The 23,729-nt window shown below is 39.2% G+C and overlaps 1 protein-coding gene across 1 annotated transcript in view; it reads left to right on the top strand.

Annotated features, from left to right (window-relative positions):
- The first annotated feature begins 332 nt into the window (after positions 1-332).
- pip5k1ab (phosphatidylinositol-4-phosphate 5-kinase, type I, alpha, b) overlaps positions 333-23,729 on the top strand; it is a 42,299-nt gene continuing 18,902 nt past the window's right edge. Inside the window, exons 1-2 of the mRNA XM_051721868.1 lie at positions 333-693; positions 22,611-22,645. Coding sequence (XP_051577828.1) covers positions 642-693; positions 22,611-22,645 — 87 coding nt within the window. The 5' untranslated portion in view covers positions 333-641. The remainder of the gene's footprint in view (positions 694-22,610; positions 22,646-23,729) is intronic.

Here is a 23,729-nt window from a genome sequence, read left to right on the forward strand (position 1 = left end):
AAACATCTTATTTTTTTCTTATCTTATGTTGTTCTCAGAGCCATATGACAACAGATTGTACAGTACATTTCCAGCAAGATGAGCAGAGGCACAAATAAACTACAATATTTAGTTATCTTTGTATTATTATTATTATTATTATTATTATTATTATTATTATCATACAAATGCACATAAAATAATTCCAATGAGAAATGACTTAACTACTATTAAAATGTCACGCATGCTTATAGTCTGCCTTTCCTACGATGTTATCTATTGTGATTTTCTGTGTTGTTATTTTTTAGCAGTGTGTACATAAAGGCTTGGCACCTGGGTTGGTTTCACACAGACACATCGATGGAACATTGACAAGGCAAGACTATCATCAGTATAACACATATATCCTGTTAGATTAAAATAGCCTAGTATATATTTAGATGAGTGCCTTTGACCATGAATCTCATTGTAAAGTAATATTCTATATGTAATAATAATGTAGTTTCTGTCTGGAGATACCAGGCACAAATGGTGTCTGTATGATTATATGAGAGGTTTTTATAGACACAGGTCAGTAAAGAGCGCAAGATAGTCCGTCCTAGCGGAACCGGACACCCTCGGTCTGTCTGTCTGGTTCCGGTCAGGAATCGCAGTAAACCCGAATGAAAATGGCGTCCGCCGGTCCACCCGACACGGGCTTATCTGCCCCTCCAGGTAAGTGAAAACATAATTATACACTGATAAAGTCGTTTGTGTTGTTTTTCATAGTGGTCTGTTGCTATGCATCTGTTGTTTTCAACAGCACTCTGTTTGCTGGCTTCATTCAAGTCTTTTGTTCAACAACAAAATTAATTTTAAATTACAAATTTCAATCCATTTTAGTCGCTAGTGGGTAAATATATAATATCCTTAGCTAATCAGATGTGTGTCTTTGCTTTAATTAACTTTTATATTTTTAATGTTTTTCCCGAAATAATCCCGATCGATTATTATTTGGATATGTGGCTAGCATGCTAGATGCTAACTAGCCAGTCATATAAAATATCTAAAAAAAACGCATATTAAATTAAATAGAGATTAGTTATTAGTTTAGGTTATTCGCATTAAACTGGCTTGTTTTGGGTCTTTGTTATTTGAACGAGCCATCTTGACCATTTTCTCTCCGTATATGTTGTCGAATTTTAACAAACACACGCTCATTTTCTTACTTCGTGTACTCTTCTTTGAGGGACTGACGGATTTGTAAACTATTTTAAATTCATTTTAAATTAGGAAAGTTGAGAAATTGACCCAAATTGCCTTGCCTAGAAAGTACTTCATAGAGCAGCATACAGCTGTTTAGCTACATTGTCACTATCATGAGAAATGTCTAAATATAATAGAAAAACAAGTATTCATACTCAGTACAACTAATATACGAAATACTCCTCTAAAACCCGTTTAAGTTCAGTCAGACTACAGCCACTCACATACTCTAGCACCATATCACTATATTTCTCCCTCTTCTGTTTTTGTTTGTTTGTTTTTGTTTTTAAACTTGTTTTCTTACTTAACCACATAAGAATTTTTGTTACACATAAGCTGCCAAATTAGATTTGTATAAAGGGCGTTATGTAACAACGTGATATTCAGCAGTCTTTCACAGGACTATGACACTAGCTCAGAAGTCAAGAGTCTAGTTCCCTCAGCTGAGTGAAAAAGTGTTTAGTTTGACTTCTATGTCCTTCAAGAGGGTTTACTGGTTTTCAAGAAGACTTTTTTATTTTTATTTTTTTTATTTTTTTTTTTGCAGTAGTTTTATCACAAAAGTGAAGTCTAAACCATGGGAAATGTACATGTAATCCTAGTAGCTATTTGTTATACTTAGTTTGTCTTTGACAATCACAATATGAATAATTTATATCACGATAATGATATATATCACAACATAGTAGAGCCCAACCTATATGGGATTTTTGAGGCCGATTACCGATTTTAGAGGGGGAAATTCACCGATTACGATATGGTGGCCCATATAGTTAATTTGAGCTGGAATGAAAACAGACCTTTTCTATGTGGGTTGTGCACCGATTTTGCATTGATATGACTATGCAAAAGTACTCAGAAGGCTGTTTTCTTAAATATTTTTTATCAAAGAATATTTGACATTATTATTATACATTGTCAACAAATTCTAGAAATGAACACTGAGAAAATAAATAAAAATACAATAAATAAATAAACATCAGTACTGTATGTTTAGTATCAGTCAATTGCTGACCATTTAAATAAAGAATAAATACAAATAAAATAAATGGCTAAATTAACATCAGTAGTACTGTTTAGTATCAGTCAAATGATGACTATTTTAATACTGCCCATCAATTAGAGGCAGGTTGTAAAACAAGAAGCATTTACACCTGCCGAGTCAAGAGATAAACAGTGGCAGCAGTGTTATACCATATTCTGCTATACAAGTCAGGGGAAACTTTCAACGGTGGAAAACCAGACTTTTAAATATTACAATTTATAAATGCAACGACTGGAATTGTTCGGTTGAAGGGGGTACCAAACTGTTAATACTGAACAAAACAGTTTGGTGAGTACATGTTTACACATTAGCTTCCACTCAGCTGACAAGCAATGAAAGTAGCTATGTGATTAGCTAGTTAGCTATAAGCTTGTTGTCCTGGAGAGTAAAAGTTGGACTTTATTTACTTTCCAGCATTGCGTCTCACCAACTAGGTAAAAACATAGCGTGAAATCAACACTCAACAGACGCAATCCACCACCGCACTGTTGTCTGCTGAGCTGCAAAAAGATGCTCTGATGTTTACCTTTCAATCTGCAATGTTACTGACCGCACTGACAAACTATAGCTGGTTAACATAGCAAACAGTTGTGATAAACATGTGTGGCTTGGTTGTCAGGGACAGGGTTAACATTATATTAGTTATATTGAAAAGGGAAAATGATGGGGTCATTGTTTATTAACTTTCTAGCATGTATTTCACAAACTAGTTAGCAACTTACCGTGAAGACACCGCTTAATTCCGCACCGATTAACGGAGCATGCTCTGCTGGGCAAACTATGTTATGACACCAATTATAAAGCATTGTTTTCTGCATTATATGTTCTGATAAAAAGTTTTAATATCTGCGCATATACGCCGATACCGATATATCTGTGAAAGGCTAATATCACCGATAAATCGGTCGGGCAATACAACATAGTGACATGTTACTGGAAGATCATTTAAAATTAGCCTAGGCATATATATTAAATAACCATATTGTAATGTCTATTTTTGGATAAACCAGTCAGTAAATTATATACTTAAAAAAATGAAAACTACTTCCTCTTTTATAATTTTCTCTTTATATGGAACTTGACAAACATAGCCAAAGTAAAAAAAAAAATGAACAAAAACACTTAAAAGTTAGTTTTAAATCAACCTTACCATAATGCTACATTTCACATCATGCCACTTCAGTCTGATATCCTGTTGACCAATATATATATATATTTTATTTTCTCCCCTTTTTCTCCCAATTTGGAATGCCCAATTCCCAATGTGCTTTTAAGTCCTCGTGGTGGCTTAGTGATTCGCCTCAGTCCGGGTGGCGGAGGACGAATCCCAGTTGCCTCCGCGTCTGAGACCGTCAACCCGTGCATCTTATCACGCGGCTTGTTGAGCACATTGCCACGGAGACATAGCGCATGTTGAGGCTTCACGGTATCCACCGCGGCAACCACGCTCAACTCACCATGCGCCCCACCGAGAACGAACCGCATTATAGCGATCACAAGGAGGTTACCCCATGTGACTCTACCCTCGAACTAGCGAACTCCAGGGGTGGTAGCAGGCGTCTTTGCCACTGAGCTACCCAGGCCCCCTGCTGTTGACCAATATTATTATTATTATTATTATTATTATTATAAACTTTGCTCAAGGATCTCAACATCTTCTCCAAGCAATACAGCAAAAGAAAATAATACGTTTCTGGAGCACAAATACTGTGAAGCCTGTGCACACTTGTGCGCATTAGATGAGAAGCATGTTTAGTGCTTTTGATAAATAACAATGAATGTCATTGAATTTGATGAATTTCATTAAATTTTCAATGCCAGAAAAACTGGAAGCCGCACCCTCCCACCCTGACAATCTTGATCTCGCCTAGGCCGCCAAAATGGTCAGAAACAGCCCTGGGTTATTGGTATGTAAACAGCATTTACAGTGCTTGTCCTGTGAGTAGGGCTGAAACACTTTGTCGACGTTATCGACAACGTCCACAATAAAAAATTGTCAACAAATTCTTTACTGAATTAAACTTAATAAAAAGTATTTTTTCCCTTTAATTCAGTGAATGTCATTTAGAGGTATTTTTAAAAGATGATTTTGTCCTCTTTATTGTTAGTAAGCACGTTTAAGACAACCTTTTAAGTTGGTCACAAGCTGAATAATCGGTTAAGAGCTAATGATTAATCGGTGAATAGTCGAATAATTGTTCTAATAATGGTTAGGTTAATCGATTATCAAAATAATCATTAGTTGCAGCCCTACCTGTGAGTGGTTGGTCTTCGACTTCCATCTGTCTGTAGTGACCATTCGGTAAAATAACATCTCATGGGAAAATAAGTAGAGGTGGACTTCACTATTTCACCAATCAGAAGTTATTTGGGTGTTTTTTTTTGTTTGTTTTTTTTTTGTTTGTTTTTTTTTAAATGTTTTTTTGTGTTGGTAACCTACATTAGCATATAGTTACCTCTCTATTGAGCTTTTTTTTTTTTTTGTGCTCTCAGATACATGCACACAGTCTTGAAGCTGACCAAGGCTGTTCTCTTGCTCTATATATAAATGTGAAAATGGAACAAAAAACAGCACATTTTTAGACTACTACACTGCTAAACCTCAGAGATCCATCTTACAGACAGCACATATTAATTCATGACCTCAAACATGTGTTTGTTGGTGTGTGCATGAAAGGTTTGTTCCATGGTACTTGTTTATCTCTGGAGCTTGGCCTAAATATAGGCACTTCCAACTCACTCCCTCCATCCCGTCCTGATGAGGTGTGTGTCCTCTTTTAGTGGTTGTTTCACTGCTCCATAATTTAGCAGTTTAATGCAATGCAAAGTATTGTTTGCTTTAATGCTGGGTTCTGTTTTTTAAAAACATTGTGTCATATTTGATATTTGGTGTTGTCATTGATGATAGCTATGGGTCCTAAATGTCCCTCTGGGAACCAGAAAACATACGCAGCAGCAGATTAGCCAATTGATAATGCTCAATTCCTGTTTTCAAATATTGTAGTCAATTTCGAGTAAATAGTTGTTTGTTAAATTTCAACATGTGTAGCCTATATCTCAAATGCCACTCTCTAGTTATCAGGAGAGTGGCATTTGCGTTGCCCATTGAAAAATCCATGTCGTTTGACCATTATTTGAGACATGTCTCTCACAGTCCTGTCTGTTCCCATTGAAAAGGATTGTTTCATCCCTACAGATCTGAGGACTCCGTTTTGGAGGTTGCTGGCCTCTCAGAGCGGTACATGCATGGCTCTGCTGTGGTACACTCTTAATGCTCTTACAGACTCTGAATGCCAAGAAACCAAAATGGCGTCTTTCTTGCATGGTCTCTTTTGCAGTAACAATTGAAGCTTGATGACTGGGGGAGGATGGGAGGCATGTAATGAAAGTGAAAGTTGTAACTGTGACTCATCTGTTTGTGTGATTGAGGCAGATGGGAACTTGAATTGATATTTCAGACTGATGATGAAAGCATCCAGTAATTTTGGGAACCTCACTAGTGTCTCTGTGGTTGGCAGAACCAGCTTGTAAATTGGTATCACAATTCCTGGACGTTGTGCCTCTAGATCAGGCTTGACATACAGTTGCAAGAAAAAGTATGTAAACCCTTTGGAATTACCTGATTTATGTATAATTTTGTTATCTGGTTTGATCTTCATCTAAGTTTCAATAATGAACTAACACAATCTGTTTTAACTAATAACACACAAATTATTGTAGTTTTCTTGTATATTGAATACATCATTCAAACATTTACAATGTAGGTTGAAAAAGTATGTAAACCCCTAGGCTAATTAAGTCAACAAAAACTAAGTCAGGGGTTGGCAAACCTGACATCCAATTAATGAAATGAGATTGGAGGTGTGGGTTAGAGCTACTTTGACTTATAAAAAGCACTCAAATATTTCTGAGTTTGCTATTCACAAGAAGCATCTGCTGACGTGGACCATGCCTCTCAGAACACCTGCAATCAAGGATTGTTGCTTTGCATGAAGCTGGAAAGGGTTACAAAGTTATCTCGATGAGCTTAGATATTCATCTGTCTACAACTGGACAAATTGTCTATAAATGGAGACGATTTAGCACTGTGGCTTCTCTCCTTAGAAGTGACCGTCCAACCAAGATGACTCAAAGGACACATGGCAGAATGCTCAATGAGGTAAAAAAGAACACTTGAATGAATCATTGGAACTGCTTAACATCTCTGTTCTTGAGTCTACTATATGGAAAACATTAAACAGACATGGTGTCCATGGCAGGACAACACGAAGGAAGCTGCTGCTTTCCAACAAAAACATTGCTGTGCACCTGAAGTTTGCCAAAGACAATCTTGACACTCCACAACGTTACTGGGAAAATGTTTTGTGGACTTATGAAACAAAATTTGAATTGTTTTGGAAGAACTCAGCACTACATTTGGCATAAAAAGGGCACCCCATACCAACATAAAAATATCATCCCAACGTTGAAGTACTGTGGAAGGAGCATCATGATTTAGGGTTGCTTTGCTGCTTCGGGGACTGGACCGCTTGCCATCATCAAAGGAAAAATGCATTCCCAAGTTTATCAAAATATCCTACAGGATAATGTCAGGGTGGCTGTTTGCCAGCTGGAGCTCATTAGAAGTTTGGTGATGCAGCAGGACCAGGGTCCAAAATTAACACCTGCTAAGTGCCAAATGCGGGTACATTTTCTGTTTGGCCTGTGAATTTCACTGTGACACAGGCCGCTCTGGCAGTGGGTTTTTGCTTTCTATCAGTCTATTTTAGAGGGGGAAAATTCACCGATTACCGATATGGTGGCCGATTATAGTTAATTTTTGAGCTGGAATGAAAACAGACCTTTTCTATGTGGATTGTTCAGCGATTTTGCACTGATATGACTATGCAAAGGTACTCAGAAGGCTACTTTCTTAAACATTTTTATCAAAGAATATTTGACATTATTATTATACATTGTCAACAAATTCTAGAAATGAACTCTGAGAAAATAAAGAATAAATAAAATACAATAAATAGCTTAACATCAGTACTGTATGTTCAGTATCAGTCAGTTGCTGACCATTTAAATAAAGAATAAATTAAAATTATAGCTAAATAAAAATCAGTACTGTATGTTTAGTATCAGTCATTTGCTGACCTTTTAAATAAAGAATAAATAAAAAATCAAATAAATAGCTAAATAATCATCAGAAGTACTGTTTAGTATCAGTCAAATGCTGACTATTTTAATACTGTCAGTCAATTAGGGGCAGGTTGTAAAACAAGAAGCATTTACACCTGCCGAGTCAAAGAGATAAACAGCGGCAATGTTACACCGTATTCTCTTGGACGCAAGATGGCGCCGAGTATGGCTGCTGCATTGCGAGCTCCGACACAACATAGTAGTGTTTTGTTTGTTTTGTTCACAATTCTTATGTTTTTTGTCTTGGATGTTGTCTGCCTTATTGTCTATGACAGACAAACACTTTGTGGACATTGGTTCAGCAATTTCACACCGTAAACCGGACTTCACATTCCTCAATGCCGACCCGCTGTTTACAAACACGCAAGCGTGGCCCTTTGTCTGGGCAGCCCGGCTGCGGAAACGGAAAAGGGGAAACAGAGCCGGCGTTCTCATCAGAGTAAGACGCCGCACAAATTGACCCCCGCTACCCAGTATTCTACTGGCAAATGTTCAGTCTCTGGATAACAAGCTCTGCGAGCTGAAAGCGCGGATCTCTTTCCAACGAGATACAAGGGACTGCTGCATTATCTGCCTTATGGAAACTTGGATGTCTGCGGAGATTCCAGACTCAGCCATTGAACTCGCGGTGTTCTCCGTGCACCGAGCGGACAGAGTGAAAGACCTCTCAGGTAAAAGCAGAGGAGGTGGTGTATGTTTTATGATCAACAAATCCTGGTGTGATCAGAGGAATGTACATTCTATCAAGTCTTTCTGCTCTCCTGATCTGGAATTTCTTATGCTTCTGTGTCGACCATTCTGGCTACCAAGGGAATTCACAGCGGTCATTATCACAGCTGTGTACATCCCGCCACAAGCCGACACAGACCGGGCACTCAAGGAACTGTATGGGATTATAAGTGAGCAGGAAACCGCGCACCCTGAGGCCGCGTTCATTGTGACCGGGGACTTTAATAAAGCCAGTTTAAAATCAGTCGCACCAAAATACCACCAGCACATTAGTTTCAACACACGAGGGGACCGGGTTTTGGACCATTGCTACTCTCCCTTCCGGGATGGCTACAAATCCCTCCCCCGCCCACCGTTTGGCAAATCGTACCACTCTTCCATTCTGCTTCTGCCCGCTTACAGGCAGAAATTGAAACAGGAAGCACCCACCCTCAGAACGATCCAGTGCTGGTCGGACCAATCGGATTCTATGCTACAAGACTGTTTTGATCACATGCACTGGGAGATGTTCCGGTCCGCCTCTGATGACGACATCGAGCTTTATGCTGATAGCGTAATGTGTTTCATCAGAACGTGCGTGGAGGACGTGGTTCCAACCAGAAAAATACGGATCTATCCGAATCAGAATCCTTGGATTAATAGCGATGTTCGCGTGGCACTTAATGTGTGGACCTCCGCTTTTAATTCCGGGAATGCGGAGGAGCATAAACAAGCCAGTTATGCCCTCCGAAAAACTATCAGAACCGCAAAACGCCAGTACAGGAGCAAGATTGAAGGACAGTTTAACACCACCAACTCTAGAAGCATGTGGCAGGGAATTAACATCATCACGGACTTTAAAGGGAATAAAAACTCCGTCATGAACACCGCTGCCTCTCTCCCGGATGAGCTAAATACTTTTTATGCTCGTTTCGAGGGAAATAACACCCGCCCTCGCGGAGAGAGCTCTCGCAGCCGAAGCTACAGAGGTTAGTTCACTCTCCGTCTCTGTAGCGGATGTAACCCGATCCTTCCGACGGGTGAATATCCGCAAAGCCGTGGGCCCAGACGGCATTCCGGGCCGCGGCATCAGAGCATGCGCGAACCAGCTGGCTGGTGTTTTTACGGACATTTTCAACCTTTCCCTCTCTTTGTCTGTAGTCCCCACATGCTTTAAAACATCCACCATTGTGCCTGTTCCAAAACAATCAAAAATCACTTGCTTAAATGACTGGCGTCCTGTTGCTCTGACCCCCATCATCAGCAAATGCTTTGAGAGACTAATCAGAGATTACATCTGCTCTGTGCTGCCTCTCTCTCTTGACCCGCTGCAGTTTGCCTACCGCAACAACCGCTCCACTGATGATGCCATTGCATCTACAATGCACACTGCTCTCTCCCACCTGGAAAAAAAGAACACTTATGTGAGAATGCTGTTTGTAGACTACAGCTCAGCATTCAACACCATAGTGCCCTCCAAGCTAGATGAGAAACTCCGGGCTCTGGGCTTAAACAGCTCGCTGTGCAGTTGGATCCTGGACTTCCTGTCAAGCAGACGCCAGGTGGTTAGAATAGGCAGCAACATCTCCTCCTCACTGACCCTCAACACTGGAGCCCCACAGGGCTGTGTTCTCAGTCCACTCCTGTATTCCCTGTACACACATGACTGTGTGGCAACACATAGCTCCAATGCCATCATTAAGTTTGCTGATGACACGACGGTGGTAGGTCTGATCACTGACAATGATGAAACAGCCTACAGAGAGGAGGTGCACACTCTGACACACTGGTGTCAGGAGCACAACCTCTCCCTCAATGTCAGTAAGACAAAGGAGCTTGTGGTGGACTTCAGAAGAAAAGACAGAGAACACAGCCCCATCACCATCAATAGAGCACCAGTGGAGAGAGTCAGCAGCTTCAAGTTCCTGGGTGTCCACATCACTGAGGAACTCACATGGTCCATCCACACTGAAGTCGTTGTGAAGAAGGCTCATCAGCGCCTCTTCTTCCTGAGACGGCTGAGGAAGTTTGGAATGAACCGCCACATCCTCACACGGTTCTACACCTGCACTGTAGAGAGCATCCTGACTGGCTGCATCTCCGCCTGGTATGGCAATAGCACCGCCCACAAACGCAAAGCACTGAAAGGGTGGTGCGAACTGCCAGACACATCATCGGAGGTGAGCTTCCCTCCCTCCAGGAAATATATACAAGGCGGTGTGTGAAAAAAGCTCGGAGGATCATCAGAGACTCCAGCCACCCGAGCCATGGGCTGTTCTCACTGCTACCATCAGGTAGGCGGTATCGCAGCATCAGGACCCGCACCAGCCGACTCCATGATAGCTTCTTCCCCCAAGCAATCAGACTTCTGAACTCTTGATCTCCCACGATCAAATACATCAGCACTGCACTTTATTACCCTTACTCTTATATCTCATACCGGGCTGTCATAAATTATTTTATTATTATATTATATTCTCTCTTAACCACTGACTATCAACCGACAGCCTGAATGTCAATACAGTACAATACTGTACATTCTATATATACTATATATACTTTTTTTTATATATTTTTATTTTTATTGAATAATGTGTATCTATATAGTGCGTATTGTATACTGTACAGTGTATGTTATTATTTGTATATTGTTGAGTGTAATTATGTGTATATCAGATGTTTAAATTGTGTTGTGTTAATTTGATGTTATTGTAAATTGGTACTGTCTCATCACTGTCACGACTGCTATGTTGATCGGAACTGCACTCAAAAATTTCACACACCATTGCACTTGTGTATATGGCTGTGTGACAATAAAGTGATTTGATTTGATTTATTCTGCTATACAAGTTCAGGGGAAACTTTCAACGGTGGTGTTGGGCCTCATGTATTCAGATATAAGACAAAAGCAGGCCTACAAACAGTTGTAAAGCCAAACTACAACAATCACGCCAAAATCAAACAACGGGAGTCCAAAACAGACTACAAATCCCATGAAGCCTTGCTCACTTTACACCTATGTGTGAAATTCTGAAGGATCGAACGCTCAACTCCTACTGGATGAGCCGCACGACAGAACGCGCCCTCAACCATGATGTCATCGGGAGTAGATAAACCTGTGAGATCTTTCTGGCCATTGCTTCCAGCAACATTATGTGCCGTTTCTAGACGCAGCTCAGTGCTGCTCTCAGGTGTAGCCTCGTTGCACAAGGAAGCAATGTACGACTTGAAACTGTGGCCATACAATCTCATCTCGCTGGACGAGTTGAGATTTCTCCATGTTCCACCGAACACGCTAACAGATCTGAAGGAGACTGCTGAGCAATCCGTGTCTTCATCCGTTTGCCTGCAGAAGTGAAGAAGATTTCTCTTCCCACTTCAACCGAGTCGATTTTGCTGATTTCTCCGCCAGCCCGCAGAGAATCCGCAGCTATACCGCCTGCCGACAGAACGAGAAAATGGCCTCCCGTCATCACCCGAGCTTCGAGGAACTGAGTCGGAGTCAAACAATGGACGAACACATTCTACAAATGTCCTCACGTGACTCAAGAGGTTTATGTCTGGGCAGAGATAGATTATTATAGTGTGTTATTCTTGTGTTTCAAGGTTATTGCTTGTACGGTTTACGGACCGCCGTGTCCGCTCATTGCTGCTAATAATACTCAAGGTATTACTGTAACGTACTGTTACCACGAATTAGATTTTCTGTGTTGTAGTCCAACCACGTTGGACTTATGTATTTCCGCCATCGTGGGTGAGACTGGTGCACTGAGTTTATCCATTAAAGAACCAAAGACCGCGGCCTCTCACCGCGTCTTTGAGTGATAAACTAACAGCTGCTTTCTCTCCCACGATCGCAAAACGGCTTCGGTGCCGCCGCTCTGTTCTCTCTCTCTCATACTAACCGCACACACACGACCCCTCACAAACATACCCACACACACATTTGGCTAGTAGATAACTTGGCGATAAAGCTCAGCTTTGTCCCTAAGTTATCGTACAAGTGGAGACACGCGTTAAACAGGCAGACGCCATTAACTGGCTTCTCTCCGCCCACATTCGTGGCCATATTCTCTGGCCGGAAACCTTGCGTGATGTACTCTCCATGAGAGCCACGTCTGCCATTTTGTGCGTGTCATTCCTTGCACACACACACACAACACCTTCCTCTCATGTATTATAGGCTTATTTTGTTACCATATCTAATCATGTTACTGTTAGGTATGTGCGAGACTAGTCAACTAAATGGTTCTGATGCTGCTAGTCGACACTGGAAGTACTAGTCGGTTAATATTTTCCCCCCATTAAACTGATCATCATTTTTACACATTTACATTTGGCTTTATATTTTTTACAGAGGCTGCACTTAAATTACTGTCATATTAATGTTACATATTTTAAATAGAATTAATAATACAAATATTATTTAAAAAGAGGATATCTGGAGCAGATACAGAGTTTAATTTCACCTCAGGCTGCGTGTGCTTCTTCCCTCTTTCACTCGTGGCGCGTGCAGGAAAATGTCTTCTCGCTAGACAAGCAAACTCAGCGAAGTCGTAATGAAAACACTTAGGTGGTGCGGGAATCAGCTTTCCAATTGTTTGAAAGTCCCTTTAAATCTGTGCATGCTTGGATGTTATTTTTCCGCTGAGCGGGCTTTTTCAAGTGCAGGATAGCCGCCTCAGGTGAGTCAAGTCCCGTCTTTTACGGGTCCATGTCGACGGGTTAATTTTACTCATCAAAAAATTTATGCTTTTGAGTAAGTAGACTAGAAAATAACTGTTTTAGACTAGGTATGCCATTTTTTAATCTGCTGTTTAAGAAAGCTATTTTCAACGAGGTGCCGACTGCTTAACATGTTAAACTATCTTTTATTCTGTGTGCACGTCATGTTTAGAATATATTAGGTTTATTGTAGGCTGCATCACAGGCATATTTTTCCTATCCTATCGCTACTTTTTTTTTTTTTTTTTACATCGTAACTGTTATTGGTTGACGTTCTTTACCGAACAGCTGTCATATTAGATCAATGGTTAATAACTTTTCAGTGCATTTTTTTCTCTCTCATAGATTTGGCTTAGTCTACCTTTTAATTATTTTCAAAAATGTCCTGACTGTTTTAATATGTTAAGTAAATTTTACTTGGTGATTTCCATTTAGAACAGGCTTTTAATGGTTGTTCCATCGATCCTGCACTATTCATTCAATTGTTTTCAATAAATATCTCTATGAAATATTCACTAATGTTGATTCAGTGAATGCGTGTCATGTTCTATATTTAATGTACAATGATCATAATTCAAGGCTAGGACGTTGCAGATAAATGCCCCCTTTCAGTAGCATTTTTTTTTAAAATTTTTTTTTTTACTGTTTTCTGAAGGTTGGTTTCTCTTTAGACTAGTCAGTTACAAAACTTCCGTTTAAACGACAGTCAGATTAGTCGTAGCGCACATCCCTAGTTACTGTTTAGTTTGTAGTTGGAAGTCGGAATTTTATTGACTGCATTGTATTGATTTATTAATTTACATCAGTACATTTTGTTACACTTTTAAAGAGAAGTGTTTTGGTTTGTTTTGCATACAACTGTGTCAAGGGCTGGCAGGGGATGTCAGTGCTCGGATTCAAGCCTTCATTGCTTTCCTTTTGAATGTCGATGTTCTCCAGACGTCGACCTTCCTAAGAGAACAATCCTATATTGTGACTGCTATACTGTCTGGTTATTAGTCCTTGATTCCAGGGTGGTGCCCCGGCGATATTAATCCTTATTAATATTCTATTGATTTTGATAATTGATAATTATCTTTGATGTTGATTTGAAGGATCAAATGAGCTAGTGTTAATTCTAATCAATTTTCCATTGATTTTAATAATTAATGATTATCTTTGATGATAATTAATATTCTATTGAATTTAATAATTGATGGATATCTTTGTTGATTTAAAGGATTAAAAAGCTAACATTTATTCAAATCAATGTTCTATTGATTTTAATAATTATCTTTGATAATTATTGCTAATAGCCAAACCCACTCATGAACGTAGCGCACAACAGTGGAAAACCAGACTTTTAAATATTACCTTTTGTAAATGCAACGACTGGAATTGTTCGGTTGAAGGGGGTACCAAACTGCGAATCCTGAACAAAACAGTTTGGTGAATACATGTTTACACATTAGCTGCCACTCAGCTGACAACAATGAAAGTAGCTACGTGGTTAGCTAGTTAGCTGTAAGCTCGTTGTCACGGAGAGTAAAAAATTGACATTGTTTACTTTCCAGCATTGCGTCTCACCAACTAGGTAACAACGTAGCATGAAATCAACACTCAACAGACACAATCCACCACCGCACCATTGTCTGCTGAGCTGCAAAAAGATGTTCTGATGTTTACCTTTCAACCTGCTACGTTACTGACTGCACTGACAAACTATAGCTGGCTAACACAGCAAACAGATGTGATAAACGTGTGACATTGTTGTCAGGGACAGGGTTAACGTTATATTAGTTATATTAAAAAGGGAAAATGATGGGGTCATTGTTTATTAAGTTTCCAGTATGTATTTCACAAACTAGTTAACAATTTAGCATGAAGACACCGCTTAACTCCGCACTGTCAGCAGAACCACCAACAAAATGTTATGACACCAGTTATAAATCACCCCAAGCATTGTTTTCTGCATTATATGTTCTGAAAAAAAAAAGTTTTCATATCTGCGAACACATACGCCGATACCAATATATAATATCGGCTGACCGATAAATTGGCCGGGCACTAAACTATTACCTCACAAACATAATGTAAAAAGCATAACTTAATGAAGACTCATGCGCTGATACAACTCCACTTACAGTGCATGCTTAAAAGAAGGATTGTCCTTTGTTTTAATTTTTCTGCAGTGCATTTCACATAATGCTGCCAATCAAGAACGATATGCTGATAAATATCTAATTTGTGTTTTCCTCATCTCTAGATTATTAATTTACATCGATGCCGATTAAAAAAAAAAACATGGATAAATGAGCATTGTTGAAAGCAACTTTGTAGAAATAAATGGAGCCACGTTGATTAGACTGTCTGACTGACAGCCTATTACGTAAAGGTTGTTTTTGCGGCCAAAGTAGGACCAGTTATTAAATTCAAGGGTTCAATTACTTTTTCCACAGCACTATCACTTTTTCCACAGCACTGTGAATGTTTAATCGGATGTGTTCAATAAAGACATGAAAGCTTATAATTGTTGTTAGCTTAAGCACATTGTGTTTGTCTATACTTGTGACTTTGATGATGATGAGATCACATTTTATGACCAATTAATGCCAGCTTAAACCAGCTTATTCCAAAGGGTTCACATACTTTGTCTTGCCACTGTATTGTAGCTAAATGTGTGTGAGGGTTTACTTGGCTATACTTTAGGGACAAATTTGTCCCCAGATGTTAACTAAATATGACAAACCTTCCTTTGGGGACATCTGGGGACATTCTCAATTGGATGAGCAATTGGTAAATATATTTAAAACAAAAAAATGCAAAAAGTCTATATTATTTAGGATTTGCTTTATATAAAAACATTAGAAGTGTATGATATGTCCTTATTCATACAACCATGTAAACATGCCATTGTTTGTGCGTGCATATGGGCCTGTGTCCTGAAATGACTGGGTGAACTATTGTATGCTACCCTTTTCAAAAATCTCTCCAACTGTTCAATCTCCCCATGATTCATTCATGTGTGATGTCATAATGTTTTCTTGTCCTCTGACTAACTTTGACAACCCCAAGTGCCCTCTCATATACCTAGATCTGCTGGCCATTGAGATGCTTCATCTATCCTCTGTAACTCTTAACTCAAAATAGCCATTGCTATTGGTTACTGCAAGAATTTGCAGTGGGCATCTGGGAAAGCATGTGAGAGTTTATGAATTACTTTCCATGCAGTCTTAGGTGGTTTTCACACTGGGCACGTTTGCTGCAGTCCAAATCTGAGTGCGATTGTTCGCGGAGCCCCTGGAGCGTTGGTCTGGTTTCAGACTTGCGTATGATTCTGTCAAACCCCGGTGCTCTTCTGTCATCAACTTGCGTCATCACAAACGTGCACATCATGGAAAACATTCAAACTATATTTGTGTTTTTTTTTAAATTAATTTTGTGTGAATTGAGTGAACCACACTTGAGCCTCTGTGCGTCGCATGCCGTAATTCGACGACTATATCTGATGCTCAAAAACGTCTTTTTTGAGGACACAACTGGAAGCACGCTCACTCACGCACATATATAAAAGGCACTTCACCTTTTCTGTGCAACAGATGATGTCATCATGCTCAAATCGGCAAAAACGCAAGTCATTTTACTTCCTGAGTAAGTGTGGACCTGAGTACAGGTTGTTTTCTCCCTCATGCGAACTGCGCCACACTTCCATTGTAACCGAGCGCAGACCACGTCCTACAGGTAGTCTCGGGTTTGGTACTGCAGTCCGCTCCCTGGTCCGCAAAACAGCTTTCACATTACCAACTTTTCATGGGAACCGTGCTCTGTTTCAGACTAAACTGCCAGGATGAAAGCCCCCTGGTATAGTTCACCCAAAAATGATAATTCTCATTTTCTCACCTTTGTCATCTTAAACTATTGAAACTTTCTTCTGCAGAACACAAACAAAGATATTTTAATGGAGATGTGATGTCTGTTTGTCCAAACAATGCAAGTGAATGGTGACCACATTTTTAAGTTCCAAAAAGCACATAAAGTGAATCAATATGACATCAGTGGTTTAATCGGTGTCTCTTCTGTAGCAATCCAATCAGTTTTGGGTGAGAACAGACAAAAATGTAAGTCCTTTTTCACTATAAACCTTGACATCAGCATTCTACTTGGCGATCATGATTTCAAGCTCATTTACACTTCATATAGCGCCATCTAGGGCTCTGCGCATGCGTCAAGTACTAGGAAGTATAATCGAGCTTGAAATCATGATTGTGCCAAAGACTGCAATCGTAAGATGTTCAGTTACAAAAAGTAAAATTTTGGTCTGTTCTCACCCAAAACCGATTGGATCTTTTCAGAAGACACAGATTAAACCACTGGAGTCTAATGGATTACTTATATGTCCTGTTTGGAGCTTGAACATATGGACAAAAAGACATCATATGTCCACTAAAATAACTTTGTGTTCTGCGGAAGAAAGTCATACGAGTTTGAGACAACATAAGGGTGAGTAAATAATGAGAGAATCATTTTTGGTGAACTATTCCTTTTATTCAGTTATGTAGATTCTCAGCAATGCCTAATACACTACCTGGCCAAAAAAGTTGCTCTTTGGTTTTAAATAAGCAGATACTTAAGAGCCTATGATTAGATCATTATTACATTGATTAATATGTTTCAGCTGGCAACAATTCTTTTAAGCCTAACTAATGCAGTGTATAACTTCTCATTTCTTAAACAACCATGCTGGAAGACGTATCCCATGGTCATGGAAAAGATGTTACTGTGTTTCAGAAGAGGCAAATTATTGGCTTGCATCAAGCAAAGAAAACAACTAAGGAGATTGCTGAAATCACTGGAATTGGGTTAAGAACTGTGCAACGCATTAGGAAACCTGGAAGGAAAGTGGTGAACTGTCAGCTTCGCAGATGAAATGTGGTTGAGAAAAAAAATCTTAAATGATCTTGATCGGAGATCACAAACACTTGAAGTCACATCGTAAAAAATCGACAGTAGAACTCCCAACTATGTTTAATAGTGAAAGTAAGAGCATTTTCACACGCACAATGCGACGAGAACTTACAAAATTGGGACTAAACAGCTGTGTGGCTACAAGAAAGCCACTGTTTAGTGAGGCTAATCGGGGAAAAAAACAACTTCAGTTTGCTAGGGAGCATAAAGATTGGACTGTGGAGCAATGGAAAAAGGTCATGTGGCCTGATGAGTCCAGATTTACCCTATTCCAAAGAGATGGACACGTCAGGGTAAGAAGGGACGCGCATGAAGCGATGCACCCGTCATGCATAGTGCCCACTGTCCAAGCCTCTGGAGGCAGTGTTATGATCTGAGGTTGCTTCAGTTGGCCAGATCTAGGCTCAGCAATGTTATGCAGCAATAAAATGAAGTCACCTGACTACCTGAATGTACTGAATGACCAGGTTATCCCAACAATGGATTTGTTCTTCCCTGACAGCACGGGCATATTCCAGGATGACAGTGCCAAGATTCATGGGGCTCAAATTGTGAAGAGTGGCTCAGGGAGCATGAGGAATCATTTTCACACATTAATTGGCCACCACAGGGTCCTGACCTTGACCCCATTGAAAGTCTTTGGGATGTGCTAGAGAAGACTTTATAGAGTGGTTATCTGTCCTAAAGAGATTTTTAAAAAATGCCTGTGTTTGTCTGCTATGGAAAGAGAACATATTTAAAGTTGGCATGTAATGGAATCTGCGACTGACTTCCGTATTGTGACGTATTTCCAAGTGAAACAGCTTATCGAACAAGAAAAGAAATATAGGGCGGGGATTTGAGTTTATCCATTGGTTGTTGATTGGATTGTGAAAATATGGGCGTTTGCATAGCGGTACGGTGGCAGACCTGAATACGAGTTTGCAGTGGACATGCAAACCCCTACCACCGTACTGCTCAAGTCAGAGCCGTTAGGTTGAAATTGAGCAGCGATCTCAACACATTTATGATCAAACTGCCAACATAAACGCTCAAGCACATCACAGTCTTTGCTTTCGAAGAGGCTGTAGCCGATGAAAAATTAGTGAGTAAAAGAACCATATTTTAACGTTTGGAATCACAATAAACTAAATATAAAGGAAACAAAGCAGCTACTCATGCTGTGCATCCCGAGATAACTGCATTCAAAAATATAAATAAACTCCAGAGCCATCCGAAGCGTTGTATTCATTAATATTCACCTCAGCTTCAGCCATCCCCGCGACAGAGTGTGCCTCAGCCAGATGCAGTTTCAATCTCTTCCCCCTTAGACCGGGACATTCGCGTAACTCATAGAAGAGGCACTGACCGCACAGAGAACTGCCAGTTTTGGAGTTTGTAGTTATTTACATGATCTGCTTCCATATTTGAACTTTAATAAAGCTGTAACGCATTAAAGATGTAACGCCAGGGGTATTTCCTTTAAAGACGCTCGACACGCCAGTTTTGCTTCAGCGGAGCAGCAGCTCCAGTTATTCCACAACGAGAGTGCTCCTGTATTTACTTATTTTGTATTTTTGCATTATAATTCCCTCATACTTTGCAATCTAAATCACCTGAAGCTGTTTGGAAGGTTTGGAGTTCATCTGGACTGTGAGCTGTGAAATTCTTCCTCTCCTCAGTCAGGCGCGAGCTGCAGTGCTACTCTCGCTCGTCATCATTAGAGTTTAATGTGATCTCATGAGATCAAATGACTATTCGACAATGGATATTTTTGTCAACAATTTGTTTTATTGTCGATAATGTTGACCAATACACCAACATGCGATTGACCTTTTGTTCATCTCTACGCAAGGTTGTGGTATTTATAAGAAAGGGGTAGGGTTTAAGCTGACTAAATGATTGGAGAAGTAGATCAAGTTTTGACATTTTGATTAAAGATTACGAGGTCAAATAGTAAAATAAAACTTATGCTTGGATGAATTGTTCACAAAAAGATAAATAACATGCATTTAGAAAATAGATGGGATGAATTTTCATTTCATGCCGACTTTAAGACCTTTTTTCTGGTGCGACCTGTTTGTCGAAATCCTAAATGTAATATATCAGATATATCTGTGGTGTGCGTGCCATATCTGCAGTGTGCTGTTCTGACCGCGGAAAATACATGTGCTATTATTGTTGTTTGGACTCTAATCTTTATAGTGTGTAATAAAACCAAGCTTTTGGCAGGTTTATAGTGCTATGCTGATGCTTCTCACTCTGTAGTTGTGCAATTCTTCTACATCAATGCAAATAGACAAGATCCATCGCATGTTGCACATTGCCATTTTTATAACCAATAAGCCTGTAACATCTCCAGGTGTTTTTTTTATTGTCAATGTGATCTCTTGCTGTTATTTATTGAGCGAAATGTCCGCTAAGCATCTGCTGTGACGGTCTGCTGATTGTCTGGCACCTCTCTTGTCATGACAGATTTTGCCCCCCATGACACTGTCACATACAGTAGTTGCAGGAAATGTGATTCTTTTGTTTTTCTCCATGTACTGAGGTGGGCCGGAGGTAACAGCCTTTTTAAAACAAGCATGATTCAATTAAAAAATCCACTGACTTTTAATAAGGTTTTTACATTTTCTGAAGAAAATGTGAGTGGTGCTTGCCCATTCAAAAGTAATCTCCAATGCTAGGGTGTTGTATGTCAGTGCCAGGGCATTGCTATGCAGTTATTAAGCCTAAGTTATTCTGAGTGTTTGTTAGTACATTGAGGTTATTAAGGGGTGATTCTCATGAAACCTGTCAAGAAAATGTCCTGGTCATATTTATCCCCAAATCAATACCAAAAAAATTTAAAATATGAAATTCTATTTTTCATAAAGAAAACAAAGCCTACATTTAGGACCATTATGTTTTGTTTTAATTTACATTATTTTCCAGACACTTAAGCACATTTGCCACTGTCTGTATATGTGCTCAGCCTGGGCAGGTTCACATTTCCATGAGGCAGCAAACACAATTATTGTCATGTGCGTGGAGTTGCACTGCTGCGGTTAAAAAGCCTCTTCGGGGTGCTTTGATTTTGAAATGGTTTAAAATCAAATGGCATTAAACTTGTCTGTTTATTGTATGCAAATCTGCACACCAGAGCAAAAGGGAAAAGCACTGTCTTGCTGTTTATCAAGTGCTGAAACTTTGCTTGGTGAAAAACAACCTGGAATTATATTTAATGTTGTAACAATCACATGAAGTCTGCAGAACGCAGCACAATGAATTATACACAAGGCAAGTGTTTTGAGATGCGTTTATAAAAATTATAGTTCTTTTTAACTTTACTGGGGCTATGTTCACACAGTCAGTGTTTGGGATTGACAACTGAATTTACTTACAGGTGTGAGTCTTGAAATGTCCTGTTCATACACCATCTTCGGCTTGAATACTGTCTGTACGAACAATCGAAGTCACAACCCTATTCTAATACCTGTAACCATAGTGACAGTGACTAAAGTAAATATTAAATATGGCGATGTTCATAACACCGGCATGTCTTTTAGCAACTGTCATCCGGTTATAAAATAAAAAGACCTCAATCCAGCGTGTGTTAACAGTAGATAGTAAAAACAGCACAGATGCACACAAAAGCATGTCTGAACAGCCCCTAACCGGCCCTATGCTTGAAAAACTGACCCAAATCTGGCCGGAAAACCTGGCAGTTTGTCGGAACTCGTCGAGTTTGCGTTGGGTTGAAGACCTCTATTGCACATGTTGAATAACCAAATAGTGATTTTTAGTATTTGAATAGTGGCGCGTCGAAGGGTAAACCGAATGCCGACTTTCTGTGCACATCCCTAGTATAAATACTTTACAATTTAAAAGATAGTCTACTCTTACCATTTTATTGATCTTTTTACACGTTACAGTAATGAGTTTTGGGGATAAAATGTGCATACTGTCACGAAAATAAAAAATAAAAAATATTGATGACCCTAAAAATATGCTTCATTTTATATACGCAAAATAATATATATATATATATATATATATATATATATATATATATATATATATATAATATGTATTTTTTTTTATTGGTTTCTTTTGATTTAAGATTAAAATAGAAATAAATTAAAATGAATTAGCAATTTTCTTGACAGGTTTTGTGAGAATCGCCCTAGAGTGTTCTGGGTTGTCGCTTTATAACCCATGTCAAAAGAGCCCACCAGAATATGGGTCCACAGTTTTATCATCCACAAGTCCGCTAACTAAGAAAAGTAGTCTAATGGCATACCTCAACAAGCCAGACAATTTGAGGTATTCTTCATGTCTGTGAAAAAAAACTTTTAATAAGAGAACAAAGTTTAATCCTTAACCCTAATAACAACAATAATAATAATAATGCTTGTCTTGGCAATCACCTCTTACAAGGACTGTTGTGGGCTGTTAATTCTGTGCACAGTCCTAATAGGTTTGTGTTTTTAAATTTGTTTTTGTTTTTCCCGCCAGAGATATTTTTACAGTGTGACTTTATTAATATGGTACATATTAATGCAAGTTGTCAGGAAAGTTAAAAATCTCTGTCCATTCTATATCAGTACTGAGGAATTCTGCTGTAGGCTGTGCTAAGCAAACATGTTTTTAACTGTGTTGTTCCTCTAGAAGAGAATCAGCAGATCTGTTTCCTAAAGCAACAGTACTGCTCTTACTTGAGAAGTGGTGTGAACTTCAGATCATCTTATATCCCGTTCCACCTCCTGGCACGTATTAATGTTCTTTCCATGCTTCTTTCTCTCCCCTTCCAATATTACAGGGTCCAGTGGAGTTCGAAAGATGACTGCAACAGAGGTACGACTTTCTTTTACACTTTAAGTCCTTAATATACATTTAAATTATATTGTGACTGAAGTATTGATCTATTTCATGTCTAATTGTTACTTTGTTTTTTTTTGTGTGTGTAAGCCACTGGCAGAAATAATATTATTCTTTATATCCACTCTTCCCATTTAAATTTGTGACGACTTATGCATGTTTGTTTATCACATTTTAAGACTCCTACTTGGTATGTTTCTCACCTGTTTTATTTCAATGTGAATTAGGAATGGGTCACGATGATCAAATAGTCTAGACTAGAACTGACTATTTTTAGCGGCGGTGTTTTAAAGCGAATTAAGTAGGCGCACTTTCTTGGAGAGGGTGCAAAACAAATCCAGCGCCACCAAAGACAATTACTGTCACATTAACTTATAAAAAAATGGTCTACAAAAATCTTCATTGTTGAATAGTCGTTTGATCTCATGTAACACAACATGAGATCATTTTAAATGCTAATGATGACGCGGGAGAGCAGCACTTCAGCCCGCGCTTGATTGAGGAAGAAAGAACAGCAAAATAAGTAAATACAAAGCAGTGCTGTCATGATGTGAAATAAAGCGGAGCCATACATGGCATTCTGCTGAAGCAAAACTTGCCTGTCAGAGCATCTAAAAAGGAAACACCCCGGCATTATATCTTTAATGCATCTTTTATTCAAGTTCAAATAATAAGGAAGCGGTTTTTATAAATAAGCACAAACTCCGAAACTGGCATTTCTCTGTGCAGTCAGAGCTGCTTATATGAGTTGCGTGAAAAACAGCGGGAGACAGTTTCAAACTTCTCCCGGCTGATACACTGTCTCACGCAGAGACGCTCCTCGCTGGAGCGCGCTTGCTTCAGCTAGATTATAATGTGATGGATCACGACGTAGTCAATCATAATATATGTGTCACAGTGTGTATCTTATCATGAAAATAATCGGTGATACGCAGCTCTATTAAGAAGAGAGAGTTTGTTGAGGCACAAGCCAAATAGTCAGTTAAGAGCTAATGATTAATCGTTGCAAAAATCGCCCGAATAATCATTCTAATAATCGTTAGATTAGTCGATTATCAAA

This window comes from Myxocyprinus asiaticus, chromosome 16 (assembly GCF_019703515.2).
Source record: "Myxocyprinus asiaticus isolate MX2 ecotype Aquarium Trade chromosome 16, UBuf_Myxa_2, whole genome shotgun sequence".
NCBI lineage: Eukaryota > Metazoa > Chordata > Actinopteri > Cypriniformes > Catostomidae > Myxocyprinus > Myxocyprinus asiaticus.